The 17,471-nt window shown below is 40.9% G+C and overlaps 1 protein-coding gene across 5 annotated transcripts in view; it reads left to right on the forward strand.

Annotated features, from left to right (window-relative positions):
• RIPK1 (receptor interacting serine/threonine kinase 1) overlaps positions 1 to 15,618 on the forward strand; it is a 37,356-nt gene extending 21,738 nt beyond the window's left edge. For all 5 annotated transcript variants that reach the window (XM_036868383.1, XM_036868382.1, XM_036868385.1 and 2 more), the window contains 5 exons: positions 3,017 to 3,093; positions 9,171 to 9,261; positions 10,144 to 10,707; positions 11,928 to 12,080; positions 14,075 to 15,618. In XM_036868383.1, coding sequence (XP_036724278.1) covers positions 3,017 to 3,093; positions 9,171 to 9,261; positions 10,144 to 10,707; positions 11,928 to 12,080; positions 14,075 to 14,361 — 1,172 coding nt within the window. In that variant the 3' untranslated portion in view covers positions 14,362 to 15,618. The remainder of the gene's footprint in view (positions 1 to 3,016; positions 3,094 to 9,170; positions 9,262 to 10,143; positions 10,708 to 11,927; positions 12,081 to 14,074) is intronic.
• Positions 15,619 to 17,471: the final 1,853 nt, after the last annotated feature.

Raw genomic sequence — 17,471 nt, forward strand, 5'->3', positions numbered from 1 at the left:
TATCTTTTAATGTGCTTATTTGCCATCTGTGTATCTTCCTTGGTGAAAAATGTTGCTCTATGTCTTTTGCCCATTTTCTAATTGGATTTTGTTTTTTCACTGTTGAATTTAGAGTGTTCTTTCTATATTCTATATAGTATTCCTTTCTTGGACATGTGGTTTTCAGATATTTTCTCCCAATCCATAGCTTGGTTTTTTTCATCCTCTTAGCAGGGTCTTTCACAGAGTAAAAGTTTTTTATTTTGATGAAGACTCATTCATTAATTTTTCCTTTTATGTATTATACTTTTGGTGTCAAGTCTAAGGACACTGTCAGGGTTAGATCCCAAATATTTTTTTCTGTTTTGTTCTGAAATTCTTACAGTTTTACATTTAAGTTTGTGTTAAGTTTTTTTCAGTTTTTTTTTTTTTTTTATTGTCAAGGAAAATTTATTATTGCTAACATAAGAATGATAACACAGAACTAAATATTGGTTGTCTTTCTTGCCAGTTATTTGATTTATGTCTTATTGGGAAAGTGCCATGATCCATTTCGAGTTAATTTTTGTATAAGGTGTGAGACTTAGGTTGAAGTTCGCTTTTTTTTTTTTTTTCTTTTTGCCTCATTCCAACGCCATTTGTTGAAAGGCTGCCTTTCTTCCCTTGCATTGTTTTTTGTCCTTTGTCAGAAATCAGTTGGGATATTTGTGTGGGTCTATTTCTGGGTTCTCTGTTCTGGTCCATTAATCTATGCATCTATCCCTACTCCAGTACCTATGGTCTTAATTACTCTAGTGACATAAGTTCTTGAAATTGGACAGACCGATTTCTCCCACTTTTTTCTTCATTTAAAAAGTTATTTTAACGACTTTAGTTCCTGTCTTTCCATATAAAATTTTGAAAAATCTTGTCTATATCTAAAAAAAAAAAAAATCTTACTGGGATTTTGATAGGAATTGTGTTAAACCTGTGTATCCATTTGGGGAGAATTGACATCTTTACTATATTGAGTCTTCTAATCCATGAACACAATACGTCTCTCCATTTATTTAGATTGTCTTTGATTTCTTTTATCAGTGTTGTATAGTTTTCAGCATACAAGTCCTATATATCTATTTCCTTTTTTATTTTTAGCAATTATAAGTAGTTTGTATTTTTAACTTAGGTGTCCATTTGTTCATTGCTAGAATATAGAAATAGAGTTGATTTTTTGTATGTTAATCTTATATCCTGTGACCTTGTCAAACTCACTAATTGGTTCTAGGAGTTTTTTTGGAGATTTTTTTAGATTTTCATGTCATTTCCAAACAGGGACATTTTCATTTCTTCCTTTGTGATCTGTTTGGTTTTTATTTCCTTTTCTTGCTTTATCGCACTGGCTAGAATTTCCATTCATTTTTATTGTTCTGTCTTCCATTTCACTGACTTTCCTCTTTCTCCTCCATTCTGCTGTAAAGTTCATCCACTGAGCTTTTTATTTGGCTTATTTTATTTTCCAGTTCTAAAATTTCACTGAAATTTCTTTCATATCTTCTATTTCTTTGTTGACGCTTTCTATTTTTTCATTTGTTTCAAGCATGTTCATAATTGCTTCTTGAAGCATTTTTATCATGGCTGTTTAAAAATCTTTGATGTGTAATCCTAATGTCTCTGTCATCTTGATGTTGGCATCTGTTAGTTGTCTTTTGTCATTCAGTTTGTGACCTTACTGGGTCTTAGTATGATGAATGATTTTTCTATTGAAACTTGTACATTTTCTTACAGTGAAGCCTTCTGTTTTTAGCTGGCCTTTTCTGACATGGCTTTGACAAAGAAAGGGTGACTGCTACCTTGTTAGCACCAGGTGGAAGGAAGTCAGTTTCCCCACTTGGCCCTGTTGACACCTGAAGTGGGAGGCTTTTCATTACTACTGGTCAGGGGTGAGGGTTTCAGTGGAGTCCACATGGTCTCCATGGACACTGCAATGGAGGCGAAAGTCCCGACTCACCCAAGGCCTCTTCTCATAGTTCCCCATTGGGATGGGGAAGGAGCATCTTATTACTGCAAGGTGAGGATGCAAGTTCAGTCTCCCCTTGTTGTCCACCGACACCACAGGAGTGGAGGGGCTCATTACCACCTGACTGGAAGGAAAGTTCTGGCCTTCTGTTCGGCCTTCTCTGACATGACCCTGGTCGGGTGTTGGAGCACCCCGTCAGTGTCTTCTGGGGTCGGGAGTCTCAACTCCCCTCTCAGTCTTTGCTGGTGGGGGTGGGGGATGGAGTCACGATTTTTCTGTGGCATTTGGCTGGAGAGTGGATACTGACTAAGCACTCTGTCTTGCTAGGCTGCCCCTTGCTTAGCCCTCTGGCCAGAAAGAACAGGCTTTTGTTGGGCTTTTTTGTTGGGTTTCCAGCTTCTTCAGGTCCAAGTCTGAGATCTGTGCAGCAAAAGAAAAAAAAAAAATCCAGTAAGCTCACTGCCATGTCTTTCCTCAGATCCCAAAGTCCCTAGCTAGCCTGACTTTGTCTCTCCTCCTTTCAGAGTCTCCTTATGTTTGTTTTATATATAATATATAGGGGTTCTTGTCATACTTAGTGGGAGAAGTAAGGAAAAGTATGTCTATTCCATCTTCCCAAAAATGGAAGTTACATTTTTCTTTTAAGGCTAACAGCTCTAACTTTATACCAGATCCTTATTCTGAGTATTCCATCCTATAGTAACTCAGATGCCAAAGGGACAGAAACAAGGAGTCCACCCATCTTTTTTCATTTGGAAATTAACTTGTATTAGGTAGGGCTCTGTGCTGCAGCCAGAGAAACTGCCTGTTATTAGGCAGGAGCCCTGGGTTTCCAGTGATATCCTATCCTTTGTTCTGCCTGTGTAATAGTTAGTCTTGTTAGTCTCTTTATGAAGGTCAGTGATTTGGCATTTAAATTTATATTTCCCTGCTTTGCCCACAGATTACGGTAAGTAATTCAAAGATAATAGATTGGTAATATTTTAATTTTATTTTAGAAAATACTTAAGAAATTTAAAGTACTATTTTTTTTATATATAGGCATTGAAGAGAAATTTAAGCCGTTTTATTTAAATCAATTAGAAGGACATGTAGAAGAGGATGTGAAGAGTTTAAAGGTAGGTAACATAGCAGCTGCTCAAAATGCTAACATATTGAAACATATATTTTGTCAGTCATGAAAACCAAAGCATTATACTTTATTACTGAGATTTGAAGTAAGCTAGCTTGGTAACCACAAAAAACAAAATAGGTAGTTTTATGCAGATATCATCAAGTTAGCATACCAGACCCGTTCCTCTGTCAAAACTAATGAAATGAGAGAAAATATATCTACCAATATGAAAACAAAAGCACAGCATTACTGGAACAGGATGGAAAGTACCATAGGTGGATCAGTCATTTTGAGGAATTCTTGAAAGATAAAAAGCCAACAGAATTATATCTGTTGAGACATAAAACAGGAAAAAAGTTTTAAAAGGCTGACCCAAACAGAATACTCAAGAAGTCATGGAGGAAGAAGTCTCGGGTCAATGTGTAGAAGAAGTGGGTGGTCACACAGGACGTTGGTAGGCGTTCTCATTTGGGAGCCACGGTGGTGTCAGTTTTAACAGTTGGCTCCTCCCCACTCACGTCTTGTGCTAAAGCAGCAGATGGGGGCAGCATGTGCCCAGGGCCGAAGCAGTGAGTTTGGTGCCTGGGATCAGAGAGGTATGTCAGAGACTGTTGCCAACTAACCAACCAAGAGGAGCAGAGACCTCCCCTCCTCACACACTCAGGAAACAAGCTGTTGTCTTAAGTCTTACAGCAACATGGTGCTATAATCATGAAAGGGAGACAACAGTAAATAAAAGAGGCAGGCAGACAGAGATTTTAAGATACACACACACACACACAGTCAGATAGTCAAGAATTGCAAGACTATCCACCATCAGAAAACCTACAAACAATAAATGCTGGAGGGGATGTGGAGAAGAGGGGACCCTCCTGCACTGTTGGTGGGAGTGTAAATTGATACAGCCACTACGGAGAACAGTATGGAGGTTCCTTAAAAACTAAAACTAGAACGACCATACTACCCAGCAATCCCACTACTGGGCATATACCCTGAGAAAACCATAATTCTAAAAGAGTCATGTACCACCATGTTCATTGCAGCTCTATTTACAATAGCCAGGACATGGAAGCAACCTAAGTGTCCATTGACAGATGAATGGATAAAGAAGATGTGGCATATATATATACAATGGAATATTACTCAGCCATGAAAAGAAATGAAACTGAGTTATTTGTAGTGAGGTGGATGGACCTAGAGTCTGTCATACAGAGTGAAGTAAGTCAGAAAGAGAAAAACGAATACCATATGCTAACACATATATATGGAATCTAAAAAAAAAAATGGTCATGAAGAACCTAGGGGCAAGATGGGAATAAAGACGCAGACCTACTAGAGAATGGACTTGAGGATATGGGGAGGGGGAAGGGTAAGCTGGGAGAAAGTGAGAGAGTCGCATGGACATATACACGCTACCAAACGTAAAATAGATAGCTAGTGGGAAGCAGCCGCATAGCACAGGGAGATCCGCTCGGTGCTTTGTGACCACCTAGAGGGGTGGGATAGGGAGGGTGGGAGGGAGGGAGACACAAGAGGGAAGAGATATGGGGACGTATGTATATGTATAACTGACTCACTTTGTTATAAAGCAGAAACTAACACACCATTGTAAAGCAATTATACTCCAATAAAGATGTTAAAATATTTTTTAAAAAAACAACAATTGCCAGACTTTGGAGGGATACCTACACTATAAAAGAGAGGTATCCAATGCAAACCAAGAAAGTAATCAAAAGGACATCAGGAAAGATAGTCACTAAGGAAAAAAGCATTACCACAGCAATCAGGAATAATTCATAACGATAAAAGTTTCGTTTCACCAAGAAGGCAATAACAGCTTTAAGTATGTTGACCCTTGAACAACACAGGTTTGAACTCCATGGGTCCACTTATACACAGATTTTTCTCAGTAAATACGTACTACATGATCTTTACTTGGTCAAATTCATGATGTGGAACCACGAATACAGAGGGCCAACTGTAAAATTATACTTGGATTTTCGACTGTGAGAGGGGTGAGCACGCCTAACTCCCATGTTGTTCAGGGGTCAACTGTGTAATTTAGCAAAACTGGCTCAAATAGAGATGGAAAACCTGAATATTCCCATAACTGTTAAAAGAGATTGAATCAGTCCTGCAATAAAATTCCACAACCAGATAGCTTCAGCAGCAATTTCTATCAAATATTCAATGAAGAAATTACCCCAATTGTATACAACTTGTCGAGATAATAGAGAAGAGGGAACGTTCCTAAACTCATTTTATGAGACTAGCATAACCTTGATTCCCAAACCTGAAAAGAAGATACAAGAAAGGAAACTTACAGAACAATTTCACTTAACAATGTAGATGTGAAAATCCTGAGTAAAATATAAACAAGCTGAATCCATCAATGGACAATAAAGGTTGAAAAAGATATATGGTCTCACTAACAGAAAAGCAAAGTGAATTGATTATAATTTTTCATCCATTGGATTGACAACAGTTTTGAAAGGTTGATAATATCAAGTGTTTGTGAAGATGCAGAATAACACAATCTCATGTAGTATTGGTAAAAGTGAAAGTTGAAGTTTATTGAACGGTGAAGCATCTATCACACTTTTAAAAGCACATAACTTTTGCTGCAGTTCTGCTCTTAGTAATCTATCCTACTCACATGTATGCTCAAAGATTTAGCTTCAGGAGATTTTTGCACCTTTGTGAGAGTTAAAATTTGGAAATACACAAATATGTAAATATATATATACACACACATATGTATAAATATTTGTATATTTCCAGAATACATATGCAAATGCCTAGAGAGAATAAAAGGTCCACAACATACTCCAGATAAGGATTACCTCTGAAAATGGAAGAGAGGGGGTTGGAAGGAACGACATTAAAGTGTTGCTCTGTGTAATTCAGCAGTTTGAATCTTTTAAAAGAAGTTTGTATTTATATATTTTGGCTAATAAGAAATAACTGTAAAAAGAAAACAATTGCTTTTACAAAACAAACAAGCCAATTAAAAAATGGGTGGAAAAAAAAAATGGGTGGAAGAACTAAATAGACATCTCTCAAAGGAAGACATACAGATGGCCAAGAGGCACATGAAAAGATGCTCAACATCACTAATTATTAGAGAAATGCAAATCAAAATTACAATGAGGTATCACCTCACGGTCAGAATGGTCATCAAAAAATCTACAAACAATAAGTGCTGGAGAGGGTGTGGAGAAAAGGGAACCCTCTTGCACTGTTGGTGGGAATGTAAATTGATACAGCCACTATGGAGAACAGTACGGAGGTTCCTTAAAAAACTGAAAACAGAACTACCATACGACCCAGCAATCCCACTACTGGGCATATACCCTGAGAAAACCATAATTCAAAAGGACACATGTACCCCAGTGTTCATTGCAGCACTATTTACAATAGCCAGGACATGGAAACAACCTAAGTCTCCATCACCAGATGAATGGATAAAGAAGATGTGGCACATATATACAATGGAATATCACTCAGCCATAAAAAGGAATGAAATAGTGCCTTTTGTAGACATGTGGATAGACCTAGGGACAGAGTGAAGTAAGTCAGAAAGAGAGAAACAAATACTGTATAATATCACTTATATGTGGAATCTAGAAAAATGGTACAGATGAACCTAGTTCCAGGATAGGAATAGAGACGTAGACGTAGACAATGGACATGTGGACACAAGGTGGGAAGGGGAGGGTGGGACGAATTGGGAGATCTGGATTGACATATATACACTACCATGTGTAAATTAGATAGCTAGTAGGAACCTGCTGTATAGCACAGGAAGCTCAGCTTGGTGCTTTGTGACGACCTCGATGGGTGGGATGGGGGGCGAGAGGGAGGTCCAAGAGGGAGGGGATATAGGTATACATATAGCTCATTCACTTCGTTGTACAGCAGAAACTAACACAACATTGTAAAGCAATTATACTCCAATTAAAGAAAAAAAAATAACATAAAAATGCTTATGTGTTAAGTAAAAAGCAAGATACAAAATGCTACAAACTGTACACATAGTTAATATCCTGTGTCATTCTCCCCTAAATCATTCATATGTTGATTCTGAATATTTTTGATCATCTACCTATGTAGCAGGCACTCTGTTAAGAGCATAGTGCAAATATGACCAGGGGAAAAAACTTGTAGGAAATAGAAAATGTTAATTTTTTCACTTGAGTGTAGGTTTCTATTTAAAGATAATTCTATACATTTTCTATATCTTTTATAATGAGTATTATTATTTTTATAAGGGAAGAAGTTTTATCTTTGTTTTTAATTGTAGTAAAATATACATAACATAAAATTTACCATCTTAACCAATTTTTAAGTATACAATTCAGTGGCATTAACTATACTCACAATGTTGTACTACCACGACCAGTATCCATTTCCATTTTTATTATCCCAAACAGAAGCTCTGTATCCCAAGCAACAACTCCCCATTCCTCCCTCTCCCCAGCCCCTGGTAACCTCTATTCTATTTTCTGTCTCTACGAATTTGACTATTCTAGGTGCCTCATAGACGTGGGATCATACAATTTGTCTTTTTGTGTCTAGCATATTTCCCCTAGCATAATGTTTTCAAGGTTCATCCTTGAAAACATTTTGTAGCATGTATCAGAACTTCATTCCTTTTTAAGGCTGAATAATATTCCATTGTACGTATATGTCACATTTTGATTATTCATTCATCTTTGATGGATACTTGAGTTGTTTCCACCTTTTGTCTATAATGAATAATGCTGCTATGAACATTGGTATACAAGTATCTTTTTGAGTCTCCGCTTTTAATTATTTTGGGTATATACCTAGGAGTGGAATTGCTGGATTGTATGATAATTATACATTAAACATTTGAGGAACCATCAAACTGTTTTCCATAACATCTACACCATTTTATAGTCCCACCATCAACTCACAAGGGTTCCAATTTCTCTACCTTCTCACTAACACTTTTCATTTTCTGGGTTTTGTTTTGTTTTGTTTTGATAATAGCCGTTCTAATGGATGGTGATTTTGATTTGCATTTCTCTTTGAGTAATGATGTTGAGCATCTTTTCATGTGCTTCTTGGCCATCTGTATGTCTTCTTTGGAGAAATATCTATTCAAGTCCTTTGCCTGTTTTCAACTGGGTTGTTTGTTTTTTGTTGTTGAATTATAGGAATTCTTTATATAATCTGGATATTCATCCCTTATATTTATGTGATTTACAAAAATTTTTCCCTACTCTGTGGGTTGTCTGTTCTCTCTCTTGACAGTGTCCTTTGATGTACAGAAGGTTTTAATTTTGATGTAGTCCAGTTACCTATTTTTATTTTGTTGCCTGTGCTTTTGGTGTTATATCCGAGAAATCATTGTGAAATCCAATGTCATGAAGCTTTTCCCCTATGTTTTCTTCTTATAGTTATATAGTTTTAGTCAAGCTTAGGTCTTTGATCCATTTGAGGTAATTTTTATATATGTTTGTATATGTTGAAAGGTAAGGATCTAACTTCATTCTTTCACATGTAGATACCAGTGTTCCCCCATTGAATGGTCGTGGCCCCCTTGTCAAAAATCAATTGGCCAGGGACTTCCCTGGCGGTCCAGTGGTTAAGACTTGGTGCTTCCACTGTAGGGGGCAAGGGTTCGATCTCTGGTTGGGGAAATAGGATCCCGCATGCTGTGTGGCAAAAGTAAATAAATAAATAATTAAAAAATAAAAATAAAAAATCAACTGGCCATATATGCAAGGGTTTATTTCTGGGTTCATTATATTCCATTGGTCTGTATGTCTTTCCTTAGGCCAATACCACACTGTTTTGATTACTGTAGCTATGTAGTGACTTTTGAAATCAGGAAGTGTGAGCCCTCCAACTTTGTTCTTTTTTAAGATTGTTCTGGCTATTTAGGGAAAAAAGTTTATTTTCTTAAAGAAGTGTTTACTGCTCGTAAGAGCTATGTGAAATTTCAACCTTTTGAAAGATTCGTTCTTCCTTACAACAATTTTCTGGAACTTTTTGGCCAACCCAATATTTTCTGCTGTTTACTAAAGTATGTCTTTATGCTCTTAATTCTAGAAAGAGTATCCGGGCCAAAATGAAATTGTAAAGAGAATGAAGTCTCTCCAAATTGATTGTGTAGCAATACCTCCAAGCAGGTCAAATTCAGGTAACTTATACTGTGATTGAAAATCTATTTATTCATTTATTTGTTTGCTCATTCACTCACTGTACTGTCTAAAATGCTATTTACAACTCTATGAGAAACAGAAGAAGCTATAAAATTTAACAGCTGGCTTAAAGGACTTTCTAATATATTCGGAGTTAAGGTACATATATTTGAAATATTAGGTAACAACATGTTCACCAAAATCATAAAGTATCCTGAACACAAGAGGCCTAATATATCTGATAGGGAGGAAGTGACAGCTCAGGAAAAAGACAGGAACATATGTGGGAGCAAAGCCCTTGAGAAGGTCGGGGATGACTGGGTCCAGAGTACACGCAGGGGGGTTGGCCTCAGATTCAAGCAGGGATACTTTGTTCATTTAACAGAAGGGGAAGCAGAGTGTAAGACACTGAAGCCGCTTATCAGCTGCCTGCTCTGGGGCAAATTACTTGACTTCTTGTAAGCCTCATCCATCGTTGTGATAATAAGTGCTCCTACTCTTATAGGGCTTTTAAAGAATAAAAGAATCCACGCAAGTGCTTAGCACAGAACTGCTGCCATTCTTATTTTCCAGCCCTGCGTCACAACAAGGAGGCACCCCCCCCTGCTCCAGCACAAGTCCCTTTCTTCCTTGGTCATTCCTACAACACCCACCTTTCTGCTGCTTGGTTATAACTTCTCTCGTGCTCTCACACTGCCAGGCAGGGACGACTGCTTACTACCTGTGTAACTCACAGGAGGAAAACCACCTAGTAAACGCTTTTTATTTGTTCTCAGAGTTTTCAGTGTGTTACTCCAAGGTACAGATTCATGACTGTGCTCAGGTTTTTACTTCTTCATGTTTCATGAAACTCTTCCCGACGCCGATTCATTTCGTTTCAGCCACAGAACAGCCCAGTTCGCTGCACAGTTCACGGGGCTTCGGGCTGGGCCCTGTGGAGGACTCCTGGTTCGCTCCTGCCCCAGAGCAGCAGCAGCAGGACCTCCGACTGCACAGTAAACTCCAGGAGGAGGCCAACTACCATCTGTACGGCAGCCGCATGGACGGGCACACCGGAGGGCAGCCCGGGCGCAACGTGGCTGACAGTAGACAGGAAGAGAGGAGACGGAGGGTCTCCCATGACCCTTTTGCACAGCAGAGACCTTCTGAGAATGCTCAGAACCCAGGGCTAAAAGGCCTTGCTTACTCCGGTGCAGCCAGTCATGGTAATGCGGTACAGCAACCAACAGGGCTAACCAGCCAACCCCAGTTACTCTCCTGGAGAAATGGATTGTGTACCCCACTCGGTTTTGGAGCAAGTCCAGTGGACCTGAGAACCGCAGGTCCAGGAGTTTGGTATGGGCCAAATCCAGGCCACATGCCAAGCCTGTATAAAACGCCAGTGCCTGAGACCAACCTACTGGGAAACACACCCACCATTCCATTCAGCTCCTTGCCATCAAGAGGTAAACAGGCCTTTCAGTCACACTGTTCTATTTTTTAACTTTTCCTGAAAATAAAGCAGCCATTAGCTCTGTTGTAGACTATAAGCGAACAAAGGACAAGCTGTTTGGGGTCTTCAGCCACCAGACAGACACACCTTGCCTTCTCGGAATAAGTCTCCATCAGACCACCTGGCCTAGGCTCTTGGTCTGGGGAGAAGTCAGTGCAGCCGCCCGCAAGCGTCGGGCCACAGGTCCTTGCATCTAGCAGGCATCTTCCACTCTAACCCGCATCTCAGTAGCTCCACTGTGTCCAATCTCTGATGTAAGTGAAGGTATCTGCTTGTAGTCTCTCGCTTGCTTGCTGTTTTCTGAAGGTAAGAAAGAAATCTTGGATATTTCCATTTTTTTATCTCATATAGGCCAAAGACTACCACTGGTGATGAAAGCCACGTTGTTGGGCACCCATCACCACCATCCATCTCCAGAACTCTTTCTTCTTCCTAAACTGAAACTGTACCCATCAGACAGTAACTCCCCATTCTCCTTCCTCCCAGCCCCTGGCAATCAACCTTCTACTTTCTGTCTCTATGAATTTGATGACTCTAGGGACCTCATATAAGTGGAATCCTATGCTATTTGTCCTTTCGTGACTGGGTTATTCACTGAGCACAGTGTCCTCAAGGTCCACCCATGTTACAGCCTGCGTCAGAATTTCCTTCTTTTTTAAGGCTGAATAGTATTCCATTGTATGGATGGACCACATTTTATTTATCCATCTGCTGTTGGACACTTGGGTGCCTTCCACTTTTTGGCTATTATGAATAATGCTATGAACACGGGTGTATAAATACCTGATTGAGACCCTGCTTTCAGTTCTTTGGGGTATATACCCAGTAGAATTGCTGGATTGTATAGTAATTCTATTTTTAATTTTTTGAGGCACCACCATACTGGTTACCACAGTGGCTGTACCATTTTATATTTCCACCAGCAGTGCATAGGGGTTCCAATTGCTCCACAACTTTGCCAACACTTGTTATTTTCTGTACTTTTGATAGTTGCCATCCTAATGGATGTGAGATGATTCAGCCACCTTTTAAAGAAGAAAATTTCAAAGGGTGGCGCAGGATAAATAATTTAACTTAAGCATTTGGAGTAAAGCCCTGCCCCTTTACCATGTAGTACTTTTTTCTTTTGCTTTCAGTCTAGATGTACTTACCTGTGTGTTTCTCTCTAATCAGATGAGTCTTTAAAATATAGCATATACAACAGTTCTGGCATTCAGATTGGAAACAATAATTATATGGAGATTGGCGGAATGAGTTCAGTGGTACTGGACAGCACGCACATGAACTTGAAAGAAGGCCCAGCTTCTAAGTACCAAGATATCTTCGGTAAGATGCCCTTGAAGGGCCCATCTATAGTAACCTTGAACTGTCTTACCTCTGATTATTCTCCGTGAAAGTGCCCTATCTTTCCTCTCTAAAATAGCTCTGTAATTTCCATGTAATTGCTTTGTAACTTATTTATGTTTACTGTGGAGATAATTAGAATATCTCATTCATGGATTTGCTGTGAAAGTTAAACAAGTCAGTATGAATAAAGAGCTTAGTACACTGCCTGGCACATAGTAAGACATACAAGTGTTGAACACACCATCATCATCATCGCATCAGTATTAGTACCTAGACCTAGCAGCAGTAGCTCCCTCAGGTCCTCATCAAGAGGGATTCTGGGGGCTTCCCTGGTGGCGCAGTGGTTGAGAGTCTGCCTGCCAATGCAGGGGACACGGGTTCGAGCCCTGGTCTGGGAGGATCCCACATGCCGCGGAGCAACTGGGCCCATGAGCCACAACTACTGAGCCTGCGCGTCTGGAGCCTGTGCTCCCCAACAGGAGAGGCCGCGATAGTGAGAGGCCCGCGCACCGCGATGAAGAGTGGCCCCCGCTTGCCGCAACTGGAGAAAGCCCTCGCACAGAAACGAAGACCCAACACAGCCATAAATAAATAAATAAATAAATAAAAATTAAAAAAAAAAAAAAAAAAGCAACAGTCTTAAAAAAAAAAAAAAAAAAAGAAAGAGGGATTCTGTAAAAGATAGAAGACTATGCCCTCAACTGCACATGCATAATAAAAATAAGAGGGCTTTCTCTTATGGGGTTCCACTATGCAGCCTCATAACATTAGTCCCAAAACACAACCTGGGAAAAGCAGTCATGAGGCCAAAGCAATGTGATTTAAGAACGCAGCTTTCTAATTAACCCTAGGATGGGCAATTTTTTTAAATCAAGGGCCAGGTAGTAAATGTTCTAGGCTTCACTGGTCCTGAGGTCTCTGCGGCAGCCGCTCAGCTGACGCTGTAGTACAGTAGCAGCCGCAGACAGTATGTACACGAATGGGCGTCGCTGTGTTCTAATAAAACTTTGTTTACAAAAACAAGCAGCGGGCTGGATTTGGCCCATGGGCCATAGTTTGACAATCCCTGGTCTAACCCATTTGAAGGCTAGCCTTTAAAATACTAGAGCGGATGTTCCTAATTTTGGGGGTGACAAGGGTACCTTTGAGAATCTGATGAAACCCAGGGTCCCTCTCCTGGCAAAGCGTTGACAGAATTTTGGACGCCTGACGTCCCGTGGTGATGGCAGAAGCTGCGCTGTGGGGAGTTGGGGGAAAATGAGGTGTCTTCTTCCTCATATTCAGCTTACTGAGGGCAGACGACGATCAAGGAAGTGGGTTTGTTTGTGGTGTTTTGGTGGTTTTATACTTTTATTTTGCTTCATTTTATTATTTTTACGAAGGCCTGAGAGGAAGGAACAAGTAGAAAGAGAGAGGTTACGGCTGTAGGAGGAAAGAGGACAGCACTTGGGGTAGGGGAGGGATAAGTCCAAAAATACCTCATCCATTAAAAGACAAGGGAAGGCAGTGTAATCAAACCAGCTCACAGTCGGTGGTCTCAGTTTCCTTGATTAAGTAAGAGGAAAGCAAACTGTTGGGTGAAGGGTATCCTGAGTTGAATGACCTTAACTCTGGCCAGATGTAAGCGGAAAATGCCCAAAAGGAACAAAAATGGTGTCTTCCCCCTTTACATCAGGAGTGTGTGATATAAACAAGGGCTGTGGCTCAGGTTGTACAGAACAGCCTAGTAGCCAGAGGGGTGTTTTGCTCTCTAAGCCTCGGGCCGTGCCTCAGACCTGCACCTCCCGGGGGGGAAGAGGTTCCTCCACATGGGCTGGCAGACAGGTAAAGTATCAACCGATGAGCCCACAACTGTAGCAAGAAGAAGTTATCTTTGTCACCGTCTCCTGGTACTCTTCACTTTATACAGGCCTTTGAAGCTAGATGTTCAAATGGCCATAGCTTGATGTCTTCTTCTCTTTTCTATTTGGCAGATAATACCACTAGTCTGACTGATAGACACCTGGACCCAGTCAGAGAAAATCTGGGCAAGCACTGGAAAAACTTTGCCCGTAAGCTGGGCTTCTCTCAATCTCAGATTGATGAAATTGACCATGACTATGAGCGAGATGGACTGAAAGAAAAGGTTTACCAGATGCTCCAGAAGTGGCTGATGAGGGAAGGCAGCAAGGGGGCCACCGTGGGAAGGCTGGCCTATGCGCTCTACGAGTGTTCCAGGGTAGACCTGCTGAACTGCTTGATATGCATGAGCCAGAACTAAGCCCACAGGGGCTCCTGCAGCATGAGGCCATCTCCTCACTCGGTGAGCGACCCACCGAAAGCCTGCTGCCTCAGAAGGTTCAGAATTCTTTCCTCACTGATGTGGGTCCTGTGCGTAAAAATCATTTCCTGCCTTTCATAGCTGCAGGATGGGAAAAGAAATCTACAGCAAACAACCCACTACACAGGAAGACCTATTCATGGCCAAGGTCCAATCAAAAAAGAAGCCTAATAGTGTTTTGAAAGGGAGAGAGATTTAAGGGAGATCATTTTCTTTCAGATTATTCCATAACCTTCAGTGATGCTGTTCATTCAGTTTCTTGAAATTTTGCTTGATCAAGGAAAAAACAAAAAAATTCAGAGAATATAAACTAAATCAGCTTCCTAATTCTGCACTGTCTTCTCTACATAGGCTCCTGTTATAATCGAAGCGCTGTAAAATGCTGCGTTCTCGTCAAATGGGATTTTTTTGTATCACAACCACAGTTCATTCCAAAATTACAGGGTCTCTTAACGTCAGGATCAAATTCTGTATCAGTCACTACAGGCTTCAGGAATTATATGCCGTCTGCACTCTGTAAATTAACGGAAGCGATTTTAAGGAGTACAAACAAGGGGGGGAAATAGAGAACAAAAATAGCAGACTTTCCCCGGCTGTCGTTGCGCAGAATTGCTACTAATTCTGACGAGTACGAAGGTTCTTCCCTAGCATTCTGACACTTCAGGTACCTTTTCCAACCTGCGTGCCCTGAAGAAGGAGCAGGCGTGCTGGGAGTACTGACCGCGTCACCCCGGCGACGACTGGAGCCTCAGGGCGGATCAGTGTTGAGCAGCTTCCTCAGTTTACCCCGGGGTGCTGTAGCAATAGCTTCATTTTTTCCTGTGAGCTGGGCTGTGCAAGGACCGGTTCCGCGCCTGCTCCTTGTGCCTGTAGCAGTCAGCCTCTCAAAGCCCACCTGAAACCAGGAAGGAGTGAAGGCACTCGAGGGCTAGGAGACTGACGTGACCAGGCCACCCAGCATCACTGCCCGCCCTCTGCCCGGCAGAGCAGGTGTGCCAGTGTGCTCAGCCCTCCCGGGAGGGAGGCGCTCAGGGTGCGGTAAGGTCATCTGGCTGCCAGAACAGATCCCAGCGTTTGGTGGGTTCATAACAGTATTGTTGGCTCTGATTCTAAATCTCCTCCAGTCCCAGCAGATACACACACACACACACACACACACACACACACACACACACACACACCACTGAAGTGGTACTGTAAAGCAAAATTTCTCAGCCTTGGCACTACTGGCATCTTGGGCCAGATAGCTCTTTGTGTGGAGGGCTGTCCCGTGCATTGTAGGGCATTTGGAAGCAACGCTGGCCTCTCCAATAGTGCTCTTCTCCCCCTCCTCCCATCCCTAGTTGTGACAAACAGCAGTGTCTCTGGACATTGCCAGGTGTTCCCTGGAGGGGCAAAACTGCCCTAGTTGAAGACAGCACTGCTATAAAGTAGTGAACCTGTTTTCCTACCCACACATATCCAGGCTCACTACTTCGTTGCTACACAGCACTGGATCACATAGCCCAAAAGGAAAACTGGAGGGGCAAATAGTCCCAGGCTTGCTGGAGGGGGCTGGATGATTTCTTTTCTAAATGCATCGCTTGTACCTCTCTTCTAAATTCTCTAAATTCCAAAGAGGTTGCATGATCAATGTTCAGAGGCAAAAAGCAGAAGATATCTTTAATGGACTTTTTAAAATAAAATTTTGTACCTCAAATATAAGCCATGTGTTTGTATAAATGAAACAGTTTGAGATTCTCCACTGTGGCTTTACCACGTGGGTTGGCATTTCCTTTCCACCCCTGCTACTGGCAGGAGAGGGGAAGCTGGTGATGAAAGTGGAGCTTCTTGACATTGCATTTTGACTTTCACGATGAAAACCCACTGATCCGAGAGGCTGCGGCACTGCTGTCCTTCACACCTGGCTCAGAGGCCCTTCCTTCAGCCTCCACTCTCTAAACACTGGGCTGAAAAGGGCCAAATTTATATCTGAGGAGTTTCAATACAAGGCCCAAGCACCACAAAAACACTAGTCTTGGGCAGAAACCAATTAAATGAGACGACACAGACTACGACATTAGAAATACGACTATCCATCTTGGCTCCGAAAAAGGTATTCAGACCCTAAGGTTGATACCGGTAAATAAGACTCCCTTCCAGATCACACATCCTGCTCAGGAAGAGTCTCCACTTCATGCTATGGTCATGATCTTTGCTTCGGGTCCATAATATGAAGTTAGATCTTCAGCAACAAGAAAAGGAGTTATTTCTCACAAAACATTTTAAATAGTATTTTGATGTACATTTTAATGTGTGTTGTTTATTTTTTAAAGTTTTTCTAATTACAATAATCATGTAAATAAAAATAGGTCTTTATATGGTCAAGGTTTTAGAAGCATCTGATTACAAGGAAATCACTGAAGGATTAGTTCTATGGTATAATCCAGGTACAGGGTTCTGAAATCAAGCAGGCTTAAATTCCCCTCTGCTGCTCTGGCTGTGTACCTGGGGCCTGCTTCCTAACCTCTCTTAGCCTCAGTTTCCTCATCTATAAATAGGGCAGTAGTACATAAGGTTGATGTGAGGATTAAAATAAGATAATGCATCACAAGGTGCCTGGCACAAAAATAGTAGTTATTTTTTAAATTAATTTTTATTGTATAGTTAATTTACAGTGTATTAGTTTCAGGTGTACAGCAAAGTGAATCAGTTATACATACACATACATCCACTCTTTTTAAGATTCTTTTCCCATAGGCCATTATAGAGTATTGAGTAGAGTTCCCTGTGCTATAGAGTAGGTCCTTATTAGTTATCTATTTTACATATAGTGGTGTATATATGTCCATCCCAATCTCCTGATTTATCCTTCCCCCCGTTTTCCCCCGGTAACCATAAGATTGTTTTCTACATCTGTGACTCTAAGAAACAGTAGTTATTTTTTAAACTGCACAATAGTGTTATACACAGAGCTACTTCTCAAGTGTGTACTTAAAAATTGTTACACCAATAGGCTAAACCCTCAGCACTACCATTTCTGCTGACCAGTAGGATAACTGGTGTTAAAA

This window comes from Balaenoptera musculus, chromosome 11 (genome assembly GCF_009873245.2).
Source record: "Balaenoptera musculus isolate JJ_BM4_2016_0621 chromosome 11, mBalMus1.pri.v3, whole genome shotgun sequence".
Classification (NCBI taxonomy): domain Eukaryota; kingdom Metazoa; phylum Chordata; class Mammalia; order Artiodactyla; family Balaenopteridae; genus Balaenoptera; species Balaenoptera musculus.